This window comes from Mauremys reevesii, linkage group 3, assembly GCF_016161935.1.
Source record: "Mauremys reevesii isolate NIE-2019 linkage group 3, ASM1616193v1, whole genome shotgun sequence".
In the NCBI taxonomy this organism is placed as follows: domain Eukaryota; kingdom Metazoa; phylum Chordata; order Testudines; family Geoemydidae; genus Mauremys; species Mauremys reevesii.
In genome coordinates this window covers 174,310,190-174,336,496 of record NC_052625.1, presented here as the reverse complement: position 1 = coordinate 174,336,496, position 26,307 = coordinate 174,310,190, and the positions used below count along the sequence as shown (strand labels likewise).

The 26,307-nt window shown below is 47.4% G+C and overlaps 1 protein-coding gene and 1 non-coding gene across 3 annotated transcripts; both read right to left on the bottom strand.

The window, feature by feature from the left end:
- Window positions 1-231: 231 nt before the first annotated feature.
- On the bottom strand, window positions 232-21,555 carry RPS7 (ribosomal protein S7). 2 transcript variants are annotated; one of them, XM_039530995.1, is made up of 7 exons: window positions 21,488-21,555; window positions 9,868-9,949; window positions 9,339-9,410; window positions 7,771-7,914; window positions 6,486-6,550; window positions 3,004-3,154; window positions 232-348 (listed from the first exon to the last, which is right to left on the bottom strand). In XM_039530995.1, exons 2-7 carry the CDS (start codon window positions 9,940-9,942, stop codon window positions 271-273), a joined length of 585 nt encoding a protein of 194 aa, XP_039386929.1. In that variant the 5' UTR covers window positions 9,943-9,949; window positions 21,488-21,555; the 3' UTR covers window positions 232-270. The 2 variants fall into 2 exon arrangements, with proteins under 2 accessions (XP_039386929.1, XP_039386928.1); XM_039530994.1 differs by lacking the exon at window positions 21,488-21,555 and adding an exon at window positions 10,634-10,761.
- LOC120402472 lies at window positions 451-662 on the bottom strand. The gene has a single exon (XR_005597253.1). It is a non-coding gene; the product is annotated as a small nucleolar RNA SNORA73 family (small nucleolar RNA).
- Window positions 21,556-26,307: the final 4,752 nt, after the last annotated feature.

Below are 26,307 nucleotides of genomic sequence, written 5' to 3'. Positions count from 1 at the left end.
CCAAGGCTTTCTGTGTGATTTAGGATACGGACATGTCCCCTAGAAACTGAAGTCTCTTACCTAGTTACCATTAGGTACTGGTGACATGAGTTCTTACCTACTTGAATAGATGCAACTCAGTTAAACTAGTAGGTTCCATAGCCAAGCTATTATCAGTCACCTACGTCAGCTACTTCCTTCTTCTGTAGTGTGCTTTTATAAAAAGTGTTAGTTTAATGAAATTGCTTAAGATATGAACAATTAAACTGTTTATTCAGTCATTCTTGCACTTTACAGCTGGAATTCTGGGAACTCAAAAATAACATCTTTGCCAGTGAGCTTCTTGTAGACACCAGAAAATGTTTCCACCTGGAAAGAAAGTCAAGTTTAACAGCATTAGTTTACTTTCAATAGGTTTTATAAAAGCTGCATGTTCTGCTGTACAGTTCAGATATACTATAGTATGTTTCAAGTTGCACCCTGCATGGTTTCTCCTCAGTAATTGTCTAGAGACCGAGAAGTTATAAAAATATATAGGATGCTGTCCTCGTCAGCTCTAGAATCAGAGACAGGCTTGCTCTTCAACACTGTGGAAGGGGATTGTACACCATTGCACTTAGGGCTTTGCTCCCATATACCACTTGGACAGAGCCACAAGTAACCTCAATGGATTACCATATTGGTGAAGATGACAGGTGCATTCAGGAACTAACTTAGTCTAGCATTCAAAATTATGTTATTCCAAGTTTGATTTGGATAGTTTAAGTTACTGCTAAGAAATCCTATATCAACAGGAAAGGATAGGCTTCCCACTCATTTTAAACGAGTTTTTTTTTTTTTAAGTTATGTACAAGGCCGCTGTTTTCCTTTTTGCCGCCACAAGCAAAAACAACAAAAATCACCAATCTGCGAGGCTGCCGGAGCCAGGGTTCAAACTTTAAGCTAGCAGGATTCCTTGCGCTGCAGACGTCCCCCGAGCAGTGGAGTGCGGGCCCTGGCTAGCGGGGGGGAGGAGGAAGAGAAAGGAGAAGGAGAGAGAGAGAGAGAAGTGGGGGCGACCAGGGCTTCCCTCAGCCAGGGCGCTCACCACATAAGAACGGCCGTACCGGGTCAGACCAAAGGTCCATCTAGCCCAGTATCTGTCTACCGACAGTGGCCAATGCCAGGTGACCCTGAGGGAGTGAACCTAACAGGCAATGATCAAGTGATCTCTCTCCTGCCATCCATCTCCATCCTCTGACAAACAGAGGCTAGGGACACCATTCTTACCCATCCTGGCTAATAGCCATTTATGGACTTAGCCACCATGAATTTATCCAGTCCCCTTTTAAACATTGTTATAGTCCTAGCCTTCACAACCTCCTCAGGTAAGGAGTTCCACAAGTTGACTGTGCGCTGCGTGAAGAAGAACTTCCTTTTATTTGTTTTAAACCTGCTGCCTATTAATTTCATTTGGTGACCCCTAGTTCTTGTATTATGGGAATAAGTAAATAACTTTTCCTTATCCACTTTCTCAACATCACTCATGATTTTATATACCTCTATCATGTCCCCCCTTAGTCTTCTCTTTTCCAAACTGAAGAGTCCTAGCCTCTTTAATCTTTCCTCATATGGGACCCTCTCTAAACCCCTAATCATTTTAGTTGCTCTTTTCTGAACCTTTTCTAGTGCTAGAATATCTTTTTTGAGGTGAGGAGACCACATCTGTACACAGTATTCGAGATGTGGGCGTACCATGGATTTATACAAGGGCAATAATATATTCTCAGTCTTATTCTCTATCCCCTTTTTAATGATTCCTAACATCCTGTTTGCTTTTTTGACCGCCTCTGCACACTGCGTGGACATCTTCAGAGAACTATCCACGATAACTCCAAGATCTTTTTCCTGACTCGTTGTAGCTAAATTAGCCCCCCATCATGTTGTATGTATAGTTGGGGTTATTTTCTCCAATGTGCATTACTTTACATTTATCCACATTAAATTTCATTTGCCATTTTGTTGCCCAATCACTTAGTTTTGTGAGATCTTTTTGAAGTTCTTCACAATCTGCTTTGGTCTTAACTATCTTGAGTAGTTTAGTATCATCTGCAAGCTTGGCCACCTCACTGTTTACCCCTTTCTCCAGATCATTTATGAATAAATTGAGCTCGGCCCCACCCGCTGCACCGCCTGCCAGGAGGCTCTGTGCCACTCCGGTCAGCAGGGAGGGAAGGATGCGGGCTGCCAGGCTTGCTGCAGACCTGGCACCAGCTGGGGCACACGGAGGCATGCAGCCTGCTCCCAGCAGGGCGCTCCCCTCCTCCCTGCCGCCACCCCCTACAGGGCAGCCAGAGTGGCAAACAAAGGGCGGCCGAGCCGCCCTAGGATTGGACGGAATGCCACCCCTTCGAATCTGCCACCCCAAGCACAAGCTTGCTTGGCTGGTGCCTGGAGCCAGCCCTGGTTATATAGGAGCACTAATCAAGCCACATTTCCTGAAAAATTAGACTGAGTGAAATACTAAATTGATTACGACAATTCTTCCATACAGAGATTACTTCCCAGAATTCTTTATGTGGGAGATGATAATGTTCTGCAGAACATTAAGACTCAACCCATTAATCAATCATATAGGATTTGCCAGCAGAACAGACTCAGACTTTCAGAGCTGTTCAATCCACAAGGCAACTGAAAATGAGCCACACAGATATGTTGCCTCCCCACCCCATGATGTACCTTGGCTTTGAAGATCAAGTGTTTAATTCTAAATAAAAAGCCCATCTTCTACTACTCATGCTAAGGGAGCAAGTAGGAAAAAGGTCACCACAAATCAGCTAACCAAGAGTGTAAAGCAGTCAAGTGCAGTCAACTAAAGTTTGATTTTAAACCTTCTATTAGCATCTCCTTAGTCCAAAAGGAAATTAAAAATCAGGGCATAGTTCTCACACCTTCGCCACTGCAGCAATTTTGAGTTTTAAACTCAGGTATATGACTCATCACAACCCTTGTGTTACAGAGAAGAGTATAAAGTTAGTTCCTTACCTTGTGTTCAACATTATTCTGTTGTGCTTTGTCCAAATGGACCTTTATGAGTCTGCTGCCATCTAGTTTCACGCGGATTCTCTTGCCCACAATTTCACTAGGGAAGACCAGATCTTCGAGAATGGCATCATGCACTGCAGTAAGTGTACGGCTGAAATGCAATATTTTAATGAATTAAACCAGTGATTCTCAAACTTTTGCTTTGGTGACCCTTTTCACACAGCAAGCCAGAGTGCAATCCCCCCTTATAAATTAAACACTTTTTTATATATTGAACACCATTATAAATGCTGGATGCAGAGTGGGGTTGGGGTGAAGGCTGAGAGCTTGCGACTCCCCCCCCCCCCATGTAATAACCTCGCAAGCCCCTGAGGGGTTCTGACCCCAAAGTTTGAGAACTCCTGATTTAAACCTTCAAGGGGTTGGCAAGTTTAGTCTGACAACTATAAAACATACTTCCCCTATAATCTGCCAATGAGATACTACCACAATTCCTGGGATAAAGGAATGTATGGGCTGGTAAATAAACTGTTAACATGAATTCCGTACTCCAACATATCAACAAGTTAGTTGTGACCATGCCACAATTCATCTCAGAAGCTATTCCAGGAGCCAGGGACATGGCAGTACAAAATAAAACTGAGCAGTTTGTAGAGAAAAAGGGATATCTGAGACTGTACTAGTTCTATCGATGCTTCACTATTCAGTGTAAGTTGTATTTATATAAGTTATCACGTTTATATACAGTGCCACCTGTAAGTGTGATCAATACTTCCTCAAATGAAGAATTTGAAGGATACTACTTTTAAGAGTGTATTTACTGCATTAAGTTAGGATGTGTCAACCGGTCATTTTAGCAAAAATATTGGGTTATTCCCCTCCAATGCCCCACTTGCAGTGTTAGAGATGATTCTGTAATGGACCACAGACTCATATGTAGCAGGTGCCGTAGAACAGCGTCTGCAGTTAAGGGAATTATAATGCAAGTTTCCCCCCATATAGCCCTATTGCTGCAGTGTCTGAGAGTTCTCTACATCTTAGATCACAAAAAATTCCTTTTAAGTGCCCTATGAAGTTCTTTGAATACCCATTTACATATGTTCCAAAATCAGTGTATAAAATATTATCCTTGACATTACAATTACAGTGAAACTGATTGTATCCCAGAAGGAAACCAACACCAAGTGCAAGTTACTCAGTGAACACAGACAGTCCACAATTTCAGTCAGACCAAGTAGCTAGAGAAAATGTTTAACAGAAGCAAACTGTTGCTTAGATTTGAACATAGAGTGCCAATGACACTATTTGAGTGATAACTTTTTCTCTACCCCAAGTTAGAATTAAAGAAAAAAAAAAATTCCCTCCTGGATCACAGCTTCCCATGCAAGCCCAGCCTCCTTCCCCACCCACACAGGCAGCAACAAATACCAAACTACAAAAGTGAGTATATCCAAAAAATTACACAAATAAAAATCAAATCTCTTGGGGCAAAAAACATAAGAGTATGTTGCATCTACATCCCTTGGCATGCACACAGCGATCACCATTCAAATTTTATAATTTTACCTTGTCTAATTATTGCTAGCATGCAGTGTTCCCTCTAATTTTTAACATCGGTGCAGAATGAATTTTGTTACACTTCTACCCTGATATAACGCTGTCCTCGGGAGACCAAAAGAAAAAAAAAAATCATCTCACCGCGTTATAGGCGAGACCACATTATATCAAACTTGCTTTGACTCCTCCCCCCCCCATTCCTTGTTCCCTGACCGTCCCCTGCAGAGACCCCCATCCCTAATCACCCCCAGGATCCCACCTCCTACCCAACCCCCCTGTCTGCTCTGACCCCTATCCACCCCTCCCTGCCCCTTGACAGGCACTCACTGGCAGCAGCGGGAAGCAGAGCCCAGCCCTAGTCCGCTCCACCCTGCCAGCTCCCAGCCACAGCACTCTGCTTCCCGCCATCGGTGAGTGCAGAGAGGTTGGGGAAAGGACACCTCCCCCTTACTCACCTGTGGCGGGAAGCAGAGCTCTGCGGCTGAGAACTGGCGGAGTGGAGCAGGTTGGGGCCAGGCTGCTCCGCTTCCGCTGCTGCATGCGGGGGGGGGGGGGGGGGAATTCTCCCCCAAGTCCCCTCTCCTGAGCGACACGGCTGGGGCCGGGCCGAGGGAAGCAGAGCGGGCTGCTCCTGGCCCCCCACTAATCCCCCAGGCCATTCTGGGACTGTGGGCCCCCCAAAAGTGCCTTCCCACAGCTCCTGCCCCCCAGGCCCTGGAGGGGAGCCCCTGACCGCCCCGAGACCCTCTGCACCTTATTAAACCCCTCAGCCCCGGCCTGGCCCGACACCCATAACACGCTGCTCAGAGCAGCGTGTCAGAACTTTACCGTGTTGTATGCGAACCTGCATTCTATTGGGTCGCGTTATATATGGGTAGAGGTGTATGTGCACCAATATGGAGGTGATGTATGGTGGGGGTGGGGCCAAAGGGTTCAGAGTGTGGGAGGGGGCTCAGGACTGGGATAGCGGATTTGGGTTCCAGGGAAGTGAGGGCTCCAGCTGGGGGGGGGTGCAGGCTCTGGGGTGGAGCCAGGGATGAGAGGTTTGAGGAGCAGGCTGCCCCAGGGGAGGGAGGGAGGCCACTTGCATGGCCCTTGATAGCCTGCTGCACAGCTTAGAGAGAGCTTAGCTAGCACGTAATTCCTGGACTGAATTCTCTGCAGTACAGATGAAGAGTTAGTGTCCATTCCTTGGATGTTCATCTGTTGCAAGGCTAGCATTACAACAGATAAACAAGTTTTTGGGAGAGGAACCCAGCCCAACCCACTTAAGTTACTCAGTTTACATACATTGCCTCATTGTGGGCATCTCGGAAAACAATCTTAAGACTGTGGCTGGGCAGACCAAAAACAGAAGTTAGTTATTTGTAATTAATTGCTTTTGGCAAATATTTGCTAGCAACTACTGGAAAAAAAAAAGAAGACTGCTGGATGTAGATGGAAAGATTGGGAAAATGTGTATAACATTCAGAATGCACTGTCAGTTTTCAGGTAAGGCCAGAAACTAGGCAAACCAAGTATTTAAAGAAATACGCCAAAAATCTCAGAATTGACAACTACGCCAATGTGGTAGAACACAGTCCTCACTGCTATTTCACAGCCATTCTAGAACTGCAAGATTAGAAAGTGACAGTAGAGGTTGGGGAAAGGACACCTCCCCCTTACTCACCTGCGGCGAAACACATTGAGGGACTGATTTTTGAAGAGAAGCGATCTGAATATTGAAAATGCAAGGAAGTATGGGATGATAAAGGACACTATTCATACCTTAACCTTACATGCCAAAAGGAAGAGTCTTTGCAGAGCCAGTGTCCCAGTGTATTTGTTTTGTGATCTCTCAGATCTTTTACATATGATCAAAATGGCATTCATGCAAGTCATACAAGAGGAATGGCACACACTTCAACAGCCTAAGATTTACTTACCTCCTGGGACGCTTTTGCTTGTTTTTTGTACGGCTTTTCCTTGTTGGTTTGGGCAAAATCCTTCTCTGTGAAGCAAAGTGATGACAAGCCTCATGAAACATTTAGTCAATATCATCAGAATCAGAGATGTTCATATTTGAAGTCATAAACATGACCTTCTTTCAAGTGTTACCATTCTCCTGCAGAAGTCCCACAACTGTTTCCACATAGCATCAAGGAATGCTCAAGGAATACCCCAAACCACATTCTAATTATAGAAGTTGAGCTTTATGATAAAGTCAGTTTCTGTAGTGCATTGCTGAAGCCTCAAACTTAAATTTTCATGCCCAATATATTCATTGGGAAGAAGGAAAGGTTTGGGGGAAGAATAGTTTGTATTTAACAAAGCTAAAAGCCAAGATAATATGTTCACCCACATGGAGGGGAGAGTGCGGGGTAGAAGGAGAGAGAACCTTTTCTATAAATAGTTGCTAAAAAACACTTGCAGGGAGTTTTGCCCATTGTGATTTCCCGCTAGATTATTGCCCCATCTGAAAATTATTGTCTTCCAGCCAGAGTAAGATTTAGGTTCTTTCTTTTCACTTTAAAGACAGCAAATAAAACTCCCCCCTCCCTACCACTTGTATTAAAGCTTACTTTTATTCTACTTTCACTGCAGAGCAGTGGTTAGCAACCTTTCAGAAGTGGTGTGCCGAGTCATTTATTCATTCTAATTTAAGGTTGTGTGCGCCAGTAATACATTTTAATGTTTTTAGAAGGTCTCTTTCTAAAAAAAGTCTATAATATATAACTAAACAATTGTATGTAAAGTAAATGTTTTTAAAATGTTTAAGAAGCTTCATTTAAAATTAAATTAAAATGCAGAGCCCCCCTGGACCGGTGGCCAGGACTGAGGCAGTGTGAGTGCCACTGAAAATCAGCTCGCGTGCCACCTTTGGCATGCGTGCCATAGGTTGCCTATCCCTGCTGTAGAGTCTGCAAAAATACTATGCTTACATTTTTCCTGCTTAAGTTTCATTACTTCTAGGACTCTACTCCAGCTACATGTTATTTCTCCTTTTCAGAGTATGGTTCAACCATCCTATATAGTTTTTCTCTACTGCTTAAAGTAAAATCACGCAAGCGGTTGGGACTTAAGTGCAGCAACAGACTGACAGTGTCTAGAAAGGTATTTGAACTACTACAGCTAGAACAAAAAACCAGTACATTTACCTCCTCAGTCCCAACAGGTTCAGAGCACCAATATGCCACAGAGTGATAAACCACAAAATCATCAACTATTTACCTGAGCAATGAACACCACATGCTTGCCGCTGAATTTTTTCTCCAGCTCACGAACTAGTCGGACCTGGATCTTCTGGAAAGATTTCAGCTGAGGAACTGGTACAAAGATTATGATTGCTTTTCTACCACCCCCTACTTCAATTTCCTAAGACAGAAGACAAATAGATACTTAAGACAAAATCCATTAAACATAATAATAATAATGGCAGTTTTCTCCTGCAAGCTTTGCTGCAATGAATTTTGTTGCAATTGTGAATTGCTGCATGAAACGAACAGCCTTTTAACCCATTAGGCTAGTATCCCTACACATCATGGGACTGTCACAATTACAATTCAGATTCACTGACCCTTTCAAACAGGAGAATCACACAAGTAGACATCAGTAAGTAGACTAACTGGTCTCCAGTGCAACAAAATTGCATGGGGCTGGTAGCGAGATCAAGTTTCAAATAATGTTACCCCTGGCGTACATAAAAGGGTAAAAATCAACACAAACAGGTTGATCACCTAAACCCCCTCCACTGTCTTCCACACATCTTCATACAAATATTAAAAGGTAGCTTAGTCAGTCACATCTACTGATTTGCAAAGATCCACACTGCTATTTCAATAGTACTTGGTCTCTCTCCAAATACTTTTATAAACATGGTAACATGATTGTGTCCTGAATGGTTTTATCTCCCCAGTATGCAATCAAGTACTAAGAAGTTGATGCTTCCCTCACCAGCCATACTGCTGGGCACAAGCTTATCCTCCAACATCATAGAATGGGACTCTAGGTCATTACTCCTGAGAGCAGTGGTGGGGAACCTAGGGTGGGATGGATTGAGCCCACTGCCTAATTTCATCCGGCCTGCAGCAAATCTCTGTGCCACATGCTGAAAGCCCTGAGCCTCAATGATACCCTTCCCATCTTCTCCTACACCCCAACACCCTCCAGCACCCTAACTCCTTCCGAGACCCCACATCCCAACTCCCTGCTCCAGTCCTGAGCCCACTCCCGCACTCCAAACCCCTTGGCCCCAGCATGGAGCCCTCTCCTGCACCACAAACCCCTCATCCCCAACCCAGAGTCCACACCCCCTCCCACCCTGAACCCCTCATTCTAGTCTGCATTTCATTGATGAAGATTCTGAAATTGCAACTTCAGTGTTAGAAAAGCAAGCAAGGAGCCATTTGGATTTTTAGATCCAGTCCTGCAAACTTAGTCTGGGAAGTTAGAAATAGGTTTTACACTTATTAAATTTGATCAGTTTATCTGGAGTCAGAATTGTGGAAGCTCTAATGACATATTTTACAGTCACTTTTCAGACTAGAACTGTATTTTAAATAAAAAATAAAAAGCTACAGCAGTCAGCTCCAATAAATAAGGTTACAAAGCTTGAAGTCTGCCTCCTCCCATTAAGTCACAACAGTATTCAGCAAGACAATCCCATGATATCTTGCATTAATCTTTAGTTCAAACTTCTTGACCACTTGTGACATGGCATACACCAACATACTGAATTGTCAGTTGGCAACAAAGTCAGACACCTTTTTTGGATGGGGTGTGAGTTTTTTTAAACATACCTTAGCTGCTGTGATGTTCAACTCTCTCAGCTGAGCTTTTAAGTCAGAGTTCATCTCCAACTCCAGGAGAGCCTACAGAGAAGAATTAACGAGAACAAATTTTGATAACTGACAATTTTAAGTTGCCTTTTCTCTTACATCATTTTACTTTCTGATGCATTTGTGTACATGCACTAGTTTGCTAAACACTAAGCAATCATCTGTTATAAACGATCTCTATATATTTGTTTCCAGGGGAAAACTGATCTATGGGGTCACGTACAAACACCCTAACCCTCACCACCCCAAATGGATACATCATTCACCGCATGATTGGCTAGCTCTTACACTTCCCTCTGAAGCATTAGGCATATTGCCATCAGAAGCAGAATATGAAGCAAAAATCTGCAATTCCTAAGGAAACAGACTTATTTGGGAAGTGTAGCTTCAGTTTTGAATCAAAAGACCAGTTCTGAAATAAGCTATGACTACAGCTTCCATTAGTTTTTTTAGTTCAAGTTATTAGGTGACAGTGGAGGTAACGACATACCTGGGAAATACCAGACTCGAATTCATCTGGCTTCTCACCATTGGGCTTCACAATCTTCGCGCTAGAACTGAACATGGCCTTTCTGCAACCCAAAGAACAGAAACATCTCAGTTGTCAGCAGACACACGACTACTAGCCACAGTGCAGAGACACGGCAGAGACTGAGGCCCTTCATCCGTGTGTCAGACCTGAGAGAAGAGGTGAGACGCTTCACAAGCCGCGCACAGTTCAAAGCGGTCACATGGGGAAGGCGAGCAGGGGACTCACAGGTCAGATTTCCCTGGGAACAGGCTCCTGACAGACGCAGCCTCTCCTCGGGTCCGCACCAGGGCCAGCAGCGTCCTGGCCACGCCGCGCTGCAGGGCCACTGCCTCTTCGAGGGGGACGGGTCGGGGGCTGCTCCCTTCCCCCGCTGCCCGAGCCCGGCAGGAGCCACACGCTGAGCCCCTCAGTCACTGGGGCGGCCGCTGTACGGAGGAGCCGCACAGATCCCGGGCCTGGCCTGGCCAGGGGCCCCCGGCTCAGAAGCCCCACAGCCGCCTCCCCCCCCCGAGCCCGGACGGAGGCCCCAGCTCTGCCCGGAGGAGACAGGCTCCGCGGGGCCGGGTGCCCCGGGTCCCCGGGCGGCCATCGGGCCGCGGGAGGCCGCTAATCGGACGCATCCCCAACCGACTCCTCCGGCCGGAGGGGCTGGGGCGCGCTCGGCGCGGTATTGCGGGGACAGCGGGTAAAACGCGACGCCGCGGCGACGGCCGCAAGCTCCTACCTCTCTCAGCGCCGGCCTAGGAAGAGGGAGAGCTCTCGCGAGAACCGCTCAGGTCCCTGCCCGGGAAGGACTCGCCCCACCCACAAAGACCTGAAGCCAAACCCGGAAGAGGAGCAGTCCGACCTATAGCGTCCCGAGCCACTTCCGCCAGCGTGAAGCCGAACAGGGGAATTCAGCTATTGGCATGGGCGCTGACTAGTGTCGTCATAGCCGGCCGGGGAGAGCGTGGCTCCAGGATGAAGCTATAGAACAGGGGATGCAGGATGGCGCATGCGCAGTCGACTTGCTATGGAACGATGTTAGCGCAGGGCGCGTGTGTGCAGTTCAGAGTAGCACCCCTAGTTAAGGGGTGTGGAAGTGGGTAGAAGGCTCCTCTTTTCTGTATGCAGGTGGCCCTGTGGGACTGCCATGGCCCTGCTGCTCTTGTGCTCCACCTAAACCAAAGTGGAACCAGACTGCTGGCACTAAACATTAAAAAGGTTGTAGAGCAGTTTTTAAACTAGGAGATGGGGGAAAGCCGACTGCTGCAGAGGAGCGTGTGGATCGGACACAGACTTCTCTTAGGGGAGAGTCTGATGATAGAGAATCTCCAGGTTATAGTCAGGAGCAGAGGAATGAGAAGTATAATGTAAGGGCCGGATCAGATGATAAACAGTCACATAAAAAAGAATCTGGCACATCAGAAAAAGGCAGGCTAATAAACAGGGACAAGTTTTTAAAGTGCTTGTACACAAATGCCAGAAGTCTAAATAATAAGATGGGTGAACTAGAGTGCCTTGTGATAAAGGAGGATATAGATATAATAGGCATCACAGAAACCTGGTGGACTGAGACCAATCAATGGGACACAATCATTCCGGGGTACAAAATATATCGGAAGGACAGAACAGGCCGTGCAGGGGGAGGAGTGGCACTATATGTTAAAGAAAGTGTAGATTCAAATGAAGTAAAAATCTTAAGCGAATCCACAGGTTCCATAGAGTCTCTATGGATAGAAATTTCATGCTCTAGTAAAAATATAACAGTAGGGATCTATTATCGACCACCTGACCAGGACAGTAATAGTGATGATGAAATGCTAAGGGAAATTAGAGAGGCTATCAAAATTAAGAACCCAATAATAGTGGGGGATTTCAATTATCCCCATATTGACTGGGAACATTTCACTTCAGGATGAAATGCAGATATAAAATTTCTCGATACTTGAAATGACTGCTTCATGGAGCAGCTGGTACGGGAACCCACAAGGGGAGAGGCGACTCTAGATTTAATCCTGAGTGGAGTGCAGGAGCTGGTCCAAGAGGTAACTATAGCAGGACCGCTTGGAAATAGTGACCATAATACAATAGCATTCAACATCCCTGTGGTGGGAAGAACATCTCAACTGCCCAACACTGTGGCCTTTAATTTCAAAAGGGGGAACTATACAAAAATGAGGGGGTTAGACAAAAGTTAAAAGATACAGTGACTAAAGTGAAATCCCTGCAAGTTATGGGCCCTTTTTAAAGACACCATAATAGAGGCCCAACTTCAATGTATACCCCAAATTAAGAAAAACAGTAAAAGAACTAAAAAAGAGCCACCGTGGTTTAACAACCATGTAAAAGAAGCAGTGAGAGATAAAAAGACTTCCTTTAAAAAGTGGAAGTCAAATCCTAGTGAGGCAAATAGAAAGGAGCACAAACACTGCCAACTTAAGTGCAAGAGTGTAATAAGAAAAGCCAAAGAGGAGTTTGAAGAACGGCTAGCCAAAAACTCCAAAGGTAATAACAAAATGTTTTTTAAGTACATCAGAAGCAGGAAGCCTGCTAAACAACCAGTGGGGCCCCTTGATGATCAATATTCAAAAGGAGCGCTTAAAGACGATAAAGTCATTGCGGAGAAACTAAATGGATTCTTTGCTTCAGTCTTCACGGCTGAGGATGTTAGGGAGATTCCCAAACCTGAGCTGGCTTTTGTAGGTGACAAATCTGAGGAACTGTCACAGATTGAAGTGTCACTAGAGGAGGTTTTGGAATTAATTGATAAACTCAACATTAACAAGTCACCGGGACCAGATGGCATTCACCCAAGAGTTCTGAAAGAACTCAAATGTGAAGTTGCGGAACTATTAACTAAGGTTTGTAACCTGTCCTTTAAATCGGCTTCGGTACCAAATGACTGGAAGTTAGCTAATGTAACGCCAATATTTTAAAAGGGCTCTAGGGATGATCCCGGCAATTACAGACCGGTAAGTCTAACGTCGGTACCGGGCAAATTAGTTGAAACAATAGTAAAGAATAAAATTGTCAGACACATAGAAAAACAAACTCTTGAGCAATAGTCAACATGGTTTCTGTAAAGGAAATCGTGTCTTACTAATCTATTAGAGTTCTTTGAAGAGGTCAACAAACATGTGGACAAGGGGATCCGTGGACATAGTGTACTTAGATTTCCAGAAAGCCTTTGACAAGGTCCCTCACCAAAGGCTCTTACGTAAATTAAGCTGTCATGGGATAAAAGGAAAGGTCCTTTCATGGATTGAGAACTGGTTAAAGGACAGGGAACAAAGGGTAGGAATTAATGGTAAATTCTCAGAATGGAGAGGGATAACTAGTGGTGTTCCCCAAGGGTCAGTCCTAGGACCAATCCTATTCAATTTATTCATAAATGATCTGGAGAAAGGGGTAAACAGTGAGGTGGCAAAGTTTGCAGATGATACTAAACTACTCAAGATAGTTAAGACCAAAGCAGATTGTGAAGAACTTCAAAAAGATCTCACAAAACTGAGTGATTGGGCAACAAAATGGCAAATGAAATTTAATGTGGATAAATGTAAAGTAATGCACATTGGAAAAAATAACCCCAACTATACATACAACATGATGGGGGCTAATTTAGCTACAACGAGTCAGGGAAAAATCTTGGAGTTATCGTGGATAGTTCTCTGAAGATGTCACGCAGTGTGCAGAGGCGGTCAAAAAGCAAACAGGATGTTAGGAATCATTAAAAGGGGATAGAGAATAAGACTGAGAATATATTATTGCCCTTATATAAATCCATGGTACGCCCACACCTCGAATACTGTGTACAGATGTGGTCTCCTCACCTCAAAAAGATATTCTAGCACTAGAAAAGGTTCAGAAAAGAGCAACTAAAATGATTAGGGGTTTAGAGAGGGTCCCATATGAGGAAGATTAAAGAGGCTAGGACTCTTCAGTTTGGAAAAGAGAAGACTAAGGGGACATGATAGAGGTATATAAAATCATGAGTGATGTTGAGAAAGTGGATAAGGAAAAGTTATTTACTTATTCCCATAATACAAGAACTAGGGGTCACCAAATGAAATTAATAGGCAGCAGGTTTAAAACAAATAAAAGGAAGTTCTTCTTCACGCAGCACACAGTCAACTTGTGGAACTCCTTACCTGAGGAGGTTGTGAAGGCTAGGACTATAACAATGTTTAAAAGGGGACTGGATAAATTCATGGTGGCTAAGTCCATAAATGGCTATTAGCCAGGATGGGTAAGAATGGTGTCCCTAGCCTCTGTTTGTCAGAGGATGGAGATGGATGGCAGGAGAGAGATCACTTGATCATTGCCTGTTAGGTTCACTCCCTCAGGGGCACCTGGCATTGGCCACTGTCGGTAGACAGATACTGGGCTAGATGGACCTTTGGTCTGACCCGGTACGGCCGTTCTTATGCTATGTTCCTTTTCTGGCCCTTCAGCAGATTTACGTTTCTTCTATAATTTTAATGTTAATTCAAGCCCGTTTCATGCTCCTAGTCTATAGGGTTCTCTGTTAGAACTGTTCCACTGTGAATAAATTGTATATAAAGTTATTGGAACAGAAAAACTGAATTCTGGGTCTCCCACTTCCCAGATAAGTGCTCTAACCATGAAGCTACAGAGTCGGTCTTTCATTCAATGACTTGATTTAATCCACAGTGAAACAACTTCAAGGGGGGCGGGGAAGACTAAAGGACCCACCTCAATAAAATAACCTTAGCTCAGTGGTTAGAGCACTGAGGGGTGGGAAACGGGCGGCTCCAGGCACCAGCACGCCAAGCACGTGCTTGGGGCAGCAAGCCACTGGGGGCACTCTACCAGTCGCTGTGAGGCCAGCAGGCAGGCTGCCTTCAGCGGCATGCCTGCGGAGAGTCCGCTGGTCCCGCGGCTTTGGCGGACCTCCCGCAGGCACACCTGCTTACCGTGCTTGGGGTTGCAAAATGCCTAGAGCTGCCCCTGGTAGGAAAGTGTGATTGCCACACAACCATGGGTACTCTTTCCTACTACCTGCTCTCAGCCTCGTCTGAGCCTGCTGTGTGTCAGTTCCCCAACACCACCAGCCTCTGACAACACAAGCCACTACCTTCCAAGCCTCCTGTAAAGAGAGCTAGGGCTGGCTTCTGATTAACAATACGTGCACACCAAACCCTGAGCCATAAATGCTAAAACTAGAGGTGTGGGGGGGATGATGTCACACTCCCTGGCTTCCATCATATACCCAGTTTACAGTTTGGTTCAATGGCTCACAACACCCCCCATTATAAAATTGTTCCAGCACTCCTACCCTGAGCACTCTGAGCATCCATCTAAGCTATCCAAAACCAGTTCCACTAGACACTCACAGAATTCACAGATCCACTACCCCCCAAGGAATTAAAAATTTTATTAAGATGTTTAGAAAAAAGTGAACGGGAGTAATGTACAGATTATCAAGGGGTGCAAATGGTTTAAAATCGGATGGCACAAGGAATACAACCTTTTACCCCCAATGGGGATATTGCAGATTAACAGGTCAAAGTACAGACACTGAGATATGAGGGTATGTTGTTCATATAATGACTATGTTCAGGTGTGGAGTATAATGAGTCCATATGACGATGAGGATGGACTGACCCTCATTTGAGGAGATTTAACGTTCAGTGAGGTTTATGGTTCCAGTTCATGTGGTCCAACAGAAAGAGTTTCTCAGTCTCTTTCTTGTAGTCGATGCACGATGTTGCTCCGGCTTACGCCTCCTGGTGCTGTTGGTGGCTGGTGATGTGTTCGGTGTAGATATCCCTGGACCATCGGATGGTGTCTGAGACCATGAGGCACTGCATGAGCCGTGTGTAGCATCGACCAATCCTGCAGGTCCGCAGCACATACTTGTTGCAGGGGTCCCGGGCACCCAGCAGGGCCGTCCAGAGGCGAGGGCAAGTAGGGCAATTTGCCCCAGGCCCCACAGGGGCCCCGTGAGCCCCGATCCAACAGCGGTCCAGGTCTTCGGCGGCAGGGGGCCCTTCAGTGCTGCCGAAGGTGCAGAGCGACTGAAGGCCCCCCCCACCGCCGAAATGCCGCCAAAGACCCGGACCACTGCCGGGTGAGTACCAGCGCCGCAACTCCCCTGCTTTGCCCCAGGCCCCCTGAATCTTCTGGGCAGCCCTGGCAGCCAGGGCTCCGACGATCAGGGCATCCCTCTGCACCTCATAGCCGTCAGGGTGTCAGCCAAGAAGCGTACTTTTCCATCTTATGAGCTTGGGCTTCACAAAAGGCCGGGGTCCTGTTTTCAAAGGAGACCATAACATCGACGAGGATGATCTTTTTCTGGGCCTCATCAGTGATGAGGATGTCAGGCTGCAGCTGGCTGTCGGTACCAGGGATGGTGCAGTTCACGGTGACATCCCCCAGGCGCGGTGCAATGGCTTTAACCAGGCGCTTCTGGATGGTGTTGTGGCACAGCTGCCAGGCTCTGGAGTGGGTCTTGCAGCTGCACAGGACGTGGGGCAGGGTCTCATTGGAGTAGCCGCACTTCCTGCAACGCTTGTCTCGGTTCCCAGGGAGGACTGCGCCATTGAGTGAGATGCAGTTGAGCCGGGCACGGTGGATGAACCACCAGTTGGCGAAACGGGTGAAGCTGCTCCCGGCGAGGAAGTGGTTGCTGCCGTCCCACTTGCTGGTCAACTCGAAGGCTTTACCCTGGTCCGGTTTATGCTTCAGGGTTTCCATGTACAGTGAGTGGACGGTGGCCTTCAGAGTCTTCTCCAGCGTGCCCCGGTGCTCAGGGTGACAATGGTGTTATCGGACCTGATCTGCGGCACCAGGACTCCCAGCTCCTGGTGCTCCTTGCACCACTCCCAGCAGCAGCTGACGCACTTCCCCAAGCGACGCATGGCGTTGTGAGCACGGGACCACAGTGAAGCGATGTCGCACCTATCCCGTCCGAATTCACCATCCAGGGAGCCGCACAGGAAGGTGGCGATGTCTTGGTTGGAGGGGGCTCTGCTGATCCACTTCTTTTTCACATCACACAGGGCGTTTGCCGCAATGTTCCTTACCGTGGTGTCAGGACATGTCAGCAGGTGGACAGCGCGGGTGATCACAGCAACGTCACACAGGTTGCCCATGCGGGGGATGTTGGCGCCACCATGCCTGTGGGTTATGTAGACCAGCTCGTTGCTGACTCTCTGGGGAAGGAACAGCCACTTCTTCACCAGCTGCCAGACAATCTTGTCTGCCTTGTTGAGGGGCACCTTCCCCATCACAGATTCCCCTTAGGACGAATGAGATGTAGGGGACCAGGAAGGTGTTCAGGGCATTTATCTTCTGCCACAGTGCCAGCAGAGAGGTGTCAATCTTGGCAGCATCCTGCAAGATCTCCTGGATGATGTAATCGGGTGTCTGCTGGACACAGAAACCCGTCAGCATGCCAAGGTGCTGGTATGCCTGCCCCTCTGCCAGGGGGATGACAGGCTGCCCTGGATCTGGAACCCCATCGCCTGCAGTACACCTCAAGATCACTCTTCTCCACACACAGTGCTTAAATATACTTCTTGTTTTTATTATAAGCATACCTAATAGAGGTTAGGATATAGATATTCAGACTTGTCTGCAAAGGCCTACACTTTAAGAATTTAGGAGTATTCTTATCACTTAGCTAGTTATAGAGGTATAAAAGAAAGAATCAAAAATCACTATCTGTGTAATGGCCTTCTTTTGCTGTGACAGTCTGAAAGCCTGGTTCTTCGGCTAAGCAGCAAAGGCAGCCATAAGCTGGGAAGTGTATGGTCACATCCTCACATTCCAAACTAGTCACATTGAAATTGGGCTATTGGGCTATTAGGAATACAATCCTGTCCTGATTACCCTTTCTCTAGAGGTGAGAGGACTAAGCCTAGAAGATGTAAAAGGAAACTTAGTTTGATAGCATCCTGTCTGGCAAGAACTCACTTATCAATAGACACAGCTGGAAAACCCTTATGTTTGAAATCCTCACTTCTGTATTGTTTTGTATGTTTATTTGCATGGTTTCTGTCTGGTTGTGTAATTGTTTCTGTCTGCTGTATAATTAATTTTGTTGAGTGTAAAGCAATGAAGGTGGTGGAATATAATTGGTTAAATAACCAATTTACAATGTTAGGATTGGTTAGTTAAATTTCAGTAAAATGATTGGTTAAGGTATAGCTAAGCAAAATGCAGGTTTTACTATATAGTCTGTAGTCAATCAGGAAGTAACGGGGGGGGGGGCAGGAAATGGGAACAGGGACTGGGGATGGGGGAATTAAAATCATGTCTTGCTAAAAGGGGAAAATGGGAACAGGGGATGGGAACAGGGATACAGGCAAGGCTCTGTGGTGTCAGAGCTGGGAAGGGGGATACTAAGGAGGAAAACTAGAATCATGCTTGCTGGAAGTTCACCCCAATAAACACTGAATTGTTTGCGCCTTTGGACTTCGGGTATTGTTGCTCTCTGTTCATGTGAGAAGGACCAGGGAAGTGAGAGGGTGAAGGAATAAGCCCCCTAACAATAGATTCAAGAAGCAACATGTTGATGGAAGTATTGGAAACTAACTACATATAAAATTATAATATGCATTCTAGAACTTAGTATTTCTCACTAGTGCTTTTCAGCCCGGTAGGCTGTGATCTCTTTATGGTCGTGAAACAAGACATTCTCTCAGCCTGTCCTCTCAGTAAAGGATGCAGAGTGTAGCTCTGTACCTACAGTTATAGTCCAAAAATCCATCATCTTATCTTGTAAGGAGGGCTCCTTCCTCCTGGTTTAATTCTTCTGTAAATTCTCTTTCTGGAAGTTCTTACAATACCTTCATTAGCATTAGGCTCAGACTGTAAATGGGCGTCTATTGTGAACCATACAATACTCAATTTCCATGTAGCCAGACAAATAGATAAACATCCCTTGTCTGAAAGAAGGCTGTTTCTCATCTTTTGGTGACCAGCCCCATCACAGACCTTAATAACATTTCACATAACTCCTTACATATTATCCATCCATACATTTTGCAAGTATTATGATGATCAGTAAGATACAGGCTTTCAGTAGACAACTTACATGAAGTTCTTTGGCTAACTATATAGATATGGAGTGGCCAACCTGTGGCTCTGGAGCCACACACAGCTCTTCAGAAGTTAATATGCAGCTCCTTGTATAGGCACTGACCCCGGGGGCTGGAGCTACAGGTGCCAACTTTCCAATGTGCTGAGGGGTGCTCACTGCTCAACCTGTCTCCACTCTGCCCCTTCCTGCCCCCTCCCTTGAGCCTGCCATGTCCTCGCTCCCCCCCTCCCTCTAAGCCTCCTGCTGATCGGTGGGGCTGCCAGTGAGTGGGAGGCACTGGGAGCAGGCGGGGAGGCACTGATAGGGGGCTGCTGACATATTACTGTGTCTCTTTGGAAATGTACATTGGTAAATTCTGGCTCCTTCTCAGGCTGGCCACTCTGATGTAGATGATCCCTGTAACCCTTACACACCCCTATGCAGGACCGGCTCCAGACCCCAGCGCGCCAAGCGTGCGCTTGGGGCGGCATTTTGCCGGCAGGGCGGCAGCCGGCTCAGGAGGTCCACTGGAGCCACGGCTTCAGGGGACCTCCCGCAGGCATGACTGGGGAGGGTTCGCTGGTCCCACGGCTCGGGTGGACCTCCCGCAGACGTGCCTGCGGAAGCTCCACCGGAGTCGCGGGACCAGCGAAACCTCCGCAGGCACGTCTGCCAGAGGTCCCCCGGAGCCACGGGACCGGCACCGCCAGAGCGCGCCCCATGGTGCGCCGCCCTACTTGGGGCGGCGGGATTCCTAGAGCCGCCCCTGCCCCTAGGTCTTCTGCCAGTTGACACCAAGAAGTCCCTGGGTTACAGGTCCCCTGGTCAAACCTCTCCCTCCCTATGGGGACTTGAACCAGGGGTCTTCTACATCCCAGCCAAGTATACTAGCCATTGAGCTGAAAGTTAAGAGGAAAGGTCTTCCCATTCTGTGTACATTCACCTATAAGTGAGGGGGTCCAGCTGTGAGTTAGGTGGAGGACTGCCTATCTTCCCACAGTTCATGTAGCACTCTGAGGCTTAGACATTTAGATCCCTGTTGTGGTGCTGCAGTGTACATACCCAGAAGAAGAAACACAGGCACCTAGGGAACTTGTACTGCAAAAGTTCAGGTGCTAAGCAAGTTTAGACACCTACAGGGTTTGATTGCAGCTGAGTGGGGGCTTTGTGAATCCCAGTGGGGCCTGGTTCTAGGACTTAAGTGCTAAAGTGGCAGTTAGGCACCTATGTCCTTTTGTGACTAAAGCTTTTAGTCCTCACAACAGAAATGGGATATTTGAATACCACATCTTTGAGAAAGGACTTCTCAAAGTCACAATAAAAGTCAGTTATACAAACTTGAGTATAACTCTGCTATTTCTAGTTCCCCAGTCCTATGATTATTCCACTAAGCAAACTAATGTCTCTTTGGTATTAAGAGCTCCTAGAATAGCTCTCCATGATCATGTAGTGGTACAATTTTCCATGCAAGAGTCAGAACCCACCAATATGAAAGTATATACATAATTTTTTTTAAAGAAAAGACTAAGTGTTATGGTGGTAGCGATTGCACCCATGGGGCTACATGGAGGTGTATTAGTTGTCAAATTGAAAATTTCAAAACCAGTAAGCCTTTTCTTTTGGAAGATCTCTGAGAAGTGGGCCCTCAGGAGCAGGTAAGTATGATAGTCAAAAACTGAGGAAAAGTAGCTATTTCAGTAATGATATGATCCTTGCCATCATAGTAACTAAATTTATACCTGCATAGTTACTCTGCAAGACACCAAGGGCTTGGCTACACTTACAAATTTGCAGCGCTGCAGCAGGGTGTGAAAACACACCCTCCGCGCCGCCGCACCGGCTAAGCGCCAGTGTAGTCGCCCCCCCAGCGCTCCCCAGCGCGCCCAGCGCTCCCAGCGCTGTCCGTTATTCCCCAGTGGGGTGGAGACGGGGGAGCGCTGGTTTTTTTCTCCAGGCGCGCTTGACACACTTATGCTTCAAAGCGCTGCCGCGGCAGCGCTTTGAAATACAAGTGTAGCCACAGCCCAAGTGACAGTCCTGAGGTGGTAAGAGACTATTTAATTCCTGAATGACTTAAAATAAGATACATGTAGTTTCTTGAAGACTTTGGTAAGGGGATATTTTTACCCATCCTAGGGAATAAATTTTAAGTTTAGTTTAAACATGCTTCAAGCTAATGCATTATCTAACACAGATTATCCTCCCTGCCTCCCCCTCATCAACTATGGCCAACCAAATGTTATCAGTAATAATTTTAGCTAAACCAAATTTACAATCAATTTAAGTATGGAGCTGTATTACATGGAGAGGGAAACCCCCTAAAAGACAGAACCTCAAAACTAGCCACTCACTATTTTTTTCTATCCATTTCTCCTTTTTGTGTGCATCATTCCCTCAGTTATATGAAAACCTTATTCTTTTTCCAGACTTCAAGTAAAAGAAAAACATAAATAAAATGTAATTAAAATTAAACAGATAGAACTGAAGGGATAAGCTATATGCTTGAGCTTAAAAAAGGAAAATATTTTAAAAAATATTTTGGAAACTTACCTAGTATAAAATCAAGGCCCAACTAAACCCAGTAGTGCAGTTTAAAGAGAGTTTGAATGAAAGGGGTGGTAAAACATGGCTGAATTTATAGCAGAGAGTTCTGCAGTCACAGTGCCCCCACAGGAAACTTAACTCTTTAATGTGCTGGTTTTCTCACATTACCACTGACTTTGGCCCTGATCCTGCAAAGACATACACATGCGCTTGTCTTGACTTTAGCCCTGTGACTATTCTCATTAACTTCACTGGGAGTACTCACAGGTGGAACGGATTGTTTAGCATCAATGGCAGATTAGCCACTGGGCCAACCGTGCCCAGGAGCCACAGCCAATTGCGAGCCCCTGGAAAAATGGATGCCCCAACTCTCTCCACCCAGCGCTCCTGTCCCCAACCCTGCTCCCCGACAGGAGCACCGGGCAGAGCAGAGCAAGCCCCCGTGCCCTGACCCCATTTCCCTGGCAGGAGCGTGAAGGGGGGGATAGTGGCGGGACTGCAGGCGGAAGGGGGGGAGAGGCCCCCACTTGCTCTGGCCCAGGGCCCCACAAACCCCTAATCCACCTCTGTTTAGCATAAGTAGTTAGCACATATTCTAAGGCAGTGGTTCTCAACCATGGGTCTGCAGCTCCCTGGGGAGCTGCAACCCAGTTTCAGGGGGTCTGTGTGCCCCGGTGCCCTGTGGGGCAGAATCCCTGAGCCCATGGGCAGAGTTGGAGGAGGACATGGGGGGCATTGCCCCCCCAAACTGCAGTGTCCTAACCAGAGCAGGCAGTCCCAGGGGGAGCTCCACACCTCCCCATTGCCTCCTCTCCCCCACTCCCCAGGGCCCCGTCTCCCAGCCAGGTCAGAGGCCAGTGCCAGAGCCAGGCATTTCGGGGCAGCTGCTGCTCTCACTGGTCCATGGAGTGGTCAGCCTCCTCCCATCTGCTGCTGGTGCTCAGGGCTCCAGGTTGCAGCAGCTCCTCAGCTCCCAGGCCCCTTTGACTGCTTGTGCAGCTAATAAGAGCTGCCTGGTGGGGAGACCTGGCTCCAGGGCCAGCAGTGCCCTTGGGGAGCAGTGACCACAGGAGGGGGCTCCCCGGCACACAGCCCCTAGCTATCCCCTCCCTGTATCCTGAGCTACCTGCACACAGCCCTTAGCTACCCCTCTCCCTGCATCCTGAGCTACCCACGCACAGCCCCTAGCTACTAGGGTGACCAGACAGCAAATGTGAAAAATCGGGATGGGAGTGGGGGGTAATAGGAGACTATGTAAGAAAAAGACTAAAAAATTGGGACTGTCCCTATAAAATCGGGACATCTGGTCACCCTACTGGCTACCCTCCCTCTCCCTGCATCGCAGCCCCTAGCTACCCCCCCCCCCGCATCCTGTATTACCCCCCTGCCTGCACACACCCTCCAGCTCAGAGGTTCTCAACCTTTTTCTTTCTGAGCCCCCCACAACATGTTATAAAAACTCCATGGCCCACCTGTGGCACAACTGGTTTTCTGTATATAAAAGACAGGGCAAGCATTAAGGGGTACCAAGCATGGCAATTGCCTGGGGACCCATGACACAGAATTATGTTACTCAGGCTTCAACTTCAGCCCCAGGTGACAGGGCTCAGGGCTTCAGCCAGCCCCGTACAGTCACGGTGTGGCTTTGGCTTTCTGCTCTGGGTCCCAGTGAGTCTAATGCTGGCCCTGCTTGACACCCCCCTGAAACCTGCTAGGGAGCCCCAGGGGGCCCCAGACCCTGGTTGAGAACCACTGCCCTAGCTACCTCCTCCCTGCATCCTGAGCTACATGCACATAGCCTCTAGCTACCCCTCTCCCTGCACCCTGAGCTACCCCCCCACCCTGCTCACAGCCCCCAGCTATCCCCTGCCTGCATTCTGAGTGATTTTTAACTGTTTGAGCTGAGCTCCTCCCTTTCAGTTATAATTTGTGGTTGTGCTCCCTGCCCCCAACCCAGACAGGCTGGATGAGGTGAGTCAGGGGGTGGAGGTGGCAATCCCTGCCTGGGCCCCGCTGTGCAGGGCTGGCCTCCCAAAATAGAAGTCAAACTACGCCTATGAAGGGCACCCCCATGTCTGATGCCCACAGGGCTAAAGCCCCAAGCCCCCCAGCTCCCTTCATAAACATGAGAGCTAGTGGTGTGGAGGTGGTGCAGCACTCCCAGGTTTTACGTGGGGCTTTGCTCCCGGCTCCGCATGCGAGTTCCCAGTCCCATGCCTGGAGCTCTGTTTCTGGCCCCCAACGTGGGGTCCTAGCTGCCAGCTCCAAGCCCAGGGCTCCGCTCCCGGACGCCGTGCAGTCCCAGCCCCATGCCCGGGGCTCTGCTCCCAGCCCTGCACATGTAGTCCCAGCCCCGTGTCTGGGGCTCCACTCCCAGCCCCGCATGCGGGGTCCCGGCTGCTCCGCTCCCAGCCCTGTGCCCAGGGCTCTGCTCCTGGCCCCACACGTGGGGTCCCAGCTGCTGGCCCCATGCCCACTCCCAGCCTTGACCCTCTTACCCCTGACCAGGTGCACCCTCCCATAGACACGGCCCTGCTCCCGGCAGCAGCTCTGGGTGGAAGAGGGCATGAACAGGGGTAAGGAGTTAGCTTTCAGCACCCCCATTAGTAAAAGTGTTGCAGCACCACTGGTCCCCCCCACCCAGTGGCTGGAGCCCGGAGCCCCCCTGCCACAGGGCCCTGGAGTGTTTTCTAGCATGGGGGGGGGGGCTAAGAAAGAAAAAGGTTGAGAACCCCTGTTCTAAGGGATCATTCAAGGTAGAGTGGCTCAAAAGCTTCTCTCTCTTATCCAGCGGTTCTCAAACTGTGGGGTCTCCAGGTGCTGGCATTAGACTTGCTGGGGCCCGGGGCTAAAGCCAAAACCTGAGCCCCCCAAATGGGGGCTGAAGGTGGCATTCTGGCTCAGGTTTCGGTCCCCCCCACTGGGGTCATGTAGTAATTTTTGTTGTCAGAAGGGGGTTGTGGTGCAATGAAGTTTGAGACCCGCTGCCAACAGAAGTTGGTCCAGTGAAAGATTACCTCACTCACTTTCTCTAATATCCTGGGGCTGACACAGCCATATCTCCCCTGACTTTGTCATATGTTCTGGTGTAGATGGGGACTAAATGATTCCTATTATACTTCTCTGTGAGTCCCATCACTTAATGCAAATCGTGAGTTATGTCGCCTGGAATGCCTTCCCTGGATTGCCTCATCTACACTGAGCTTCTTCTGAAAATCTCCACAAATCCACCAGTGGTATGACAACCATGGAAAAGCTGGTGTAAATCAGCCACTGGCATTTTTACCTCCTATGCAGCAGTGCTAGACAACAAAGTAGTAAAAATGCCAGTTGCCAGTCTACATTAGTACTCCCATTGTTACTGCAGTGCTACAGCAATGGTAAGAATATTTTAAAAAAAATCCATGTAGATGAAGCAAAAGTAATGTAATTATTTGATTACCTGCAGCTTCAGTGTTATTGACAGAAAGGAACAAGGTGAATGTGGATGGCATTCAATGGACCTCAAAGTCATTTTTCTCTGTCTTTGAATCTGAGCTCAGTATGTTGGTTGTGACAGCAGAAGAGTTACTGATCAGTCCTTGCATGTAAATTGAATTTATGGACCTGTCTGTTCAACCCAAGAATTAATGAGATGAATTTAACAGGTCTTTTCTCTCCCCTTCATTTATTGCTGGTCGCTCTTTTATTATCTATTGGCCAAAAGAGAATATAAATAAAATGAATGTGTAAACCTATAATGAATGTGAAAACCTTCTGCTATAGCAGGCCTTTAATTAAAGGAAAAGCTAACCAAGGGCAGTCACGCACAATATGCTGCAAATCCAAAGAGTAAAAAATGCTAAGAATCTCAGTAAAAACCTTGAGAATGTTAATATTTTAATGAAAATAAATGTAAATAAACTTTGGGTGAAAAGATCAAAAGCAGCCATTTTCTGAATGGGTATAATGCGGAGTTTCACCAATAAATTGTCAGAAGTAAGAAAAATGCCATAGTTATATTTTCATGGGAGTCAGACCAAATCAATTATCCTCTCACCCAATGCCTGCCAAGGATATAAAGTTCTTAATTTGGGTAAGAAAATGGTAATACTGATTGGCAAGCATATTAAGGATCAGGTGAAATCTAAAATCACTCCTTCTCAGTTGAAGGCAAAATTGATGTCAAAGTGATCCATATTTTTGTATTTTACTAGCCTTATTGCCGCCCCTGGATTTCCAGACTGGGGCCAGGAACACCTACTTTCATCTTTGTCTGGCCATTTGCATTTCCTCCCATGTACAAAGAGGTTTCAAGGGCAGCAGCCAGAAGAGTAAAACGCAAGAGTCACAGTTTGTAATGAACGTGGAACCCACGTGTGACAATTTAAGGAATCAGTCTATGTACCATGTATGGATTTTGTTTGAGATGTTGAACTCTCTGTATATATCTTTATTAAGCTGCAAACTCCATTTTGACTGTAAGGATGGTCTTTGTCCCCTGTCTTTTTACCTCCCCTTGAGATGAAATTCCAAGGGGTGATGATGGGTGGCCACTCAGGGCTAACAATGGAGAAACATTTAACCTTGACCGTCCTCTATTCAAATGGAAGCCCCTTAGGCACAGAGTTGGCCGTCACCCGAGCTCCTGCCCAGGCCGCGCCAAGGCCACTCGGCGCCACGAGTCGCTCCCGCCTAGCCCCCAGCGCTCCCGTTCCATGCGAGCCCGCCCGCGGGAAGCCCCCTTCGAGGCTCTGATTGGTCGCGACGCCTGCCCCATTTGCCCCCTCCTGAGCCGAGCTGCTGCAAAACTCTCCCCCTTGCCCTACCCCCCACCAGCACCGCAA

Coding starts and splice junctions, on each gene's coding strand:
- RPS7 (XM_039530995.1), bottom strand. CDS start 9,942: ATGTTCAGTTCTAGCGCGAAGATTGTGAAGCCCAATGGTGAGAAGCCA. Junction 9,411..9,867: donor TCGAGTCTGGTATTTCCCAG/GTATGTCGTTAC, acceptor TCTTCTCTGTAG/GCTCTCCTGGAGTTGGAGAT. Junction 349..3,003: donor AGAATAATGTTGAACACAAG/GTAAGGAACTAA, acceptor CTTTCTTTCCAG/GTGGAAACATTTTCTGGTGT.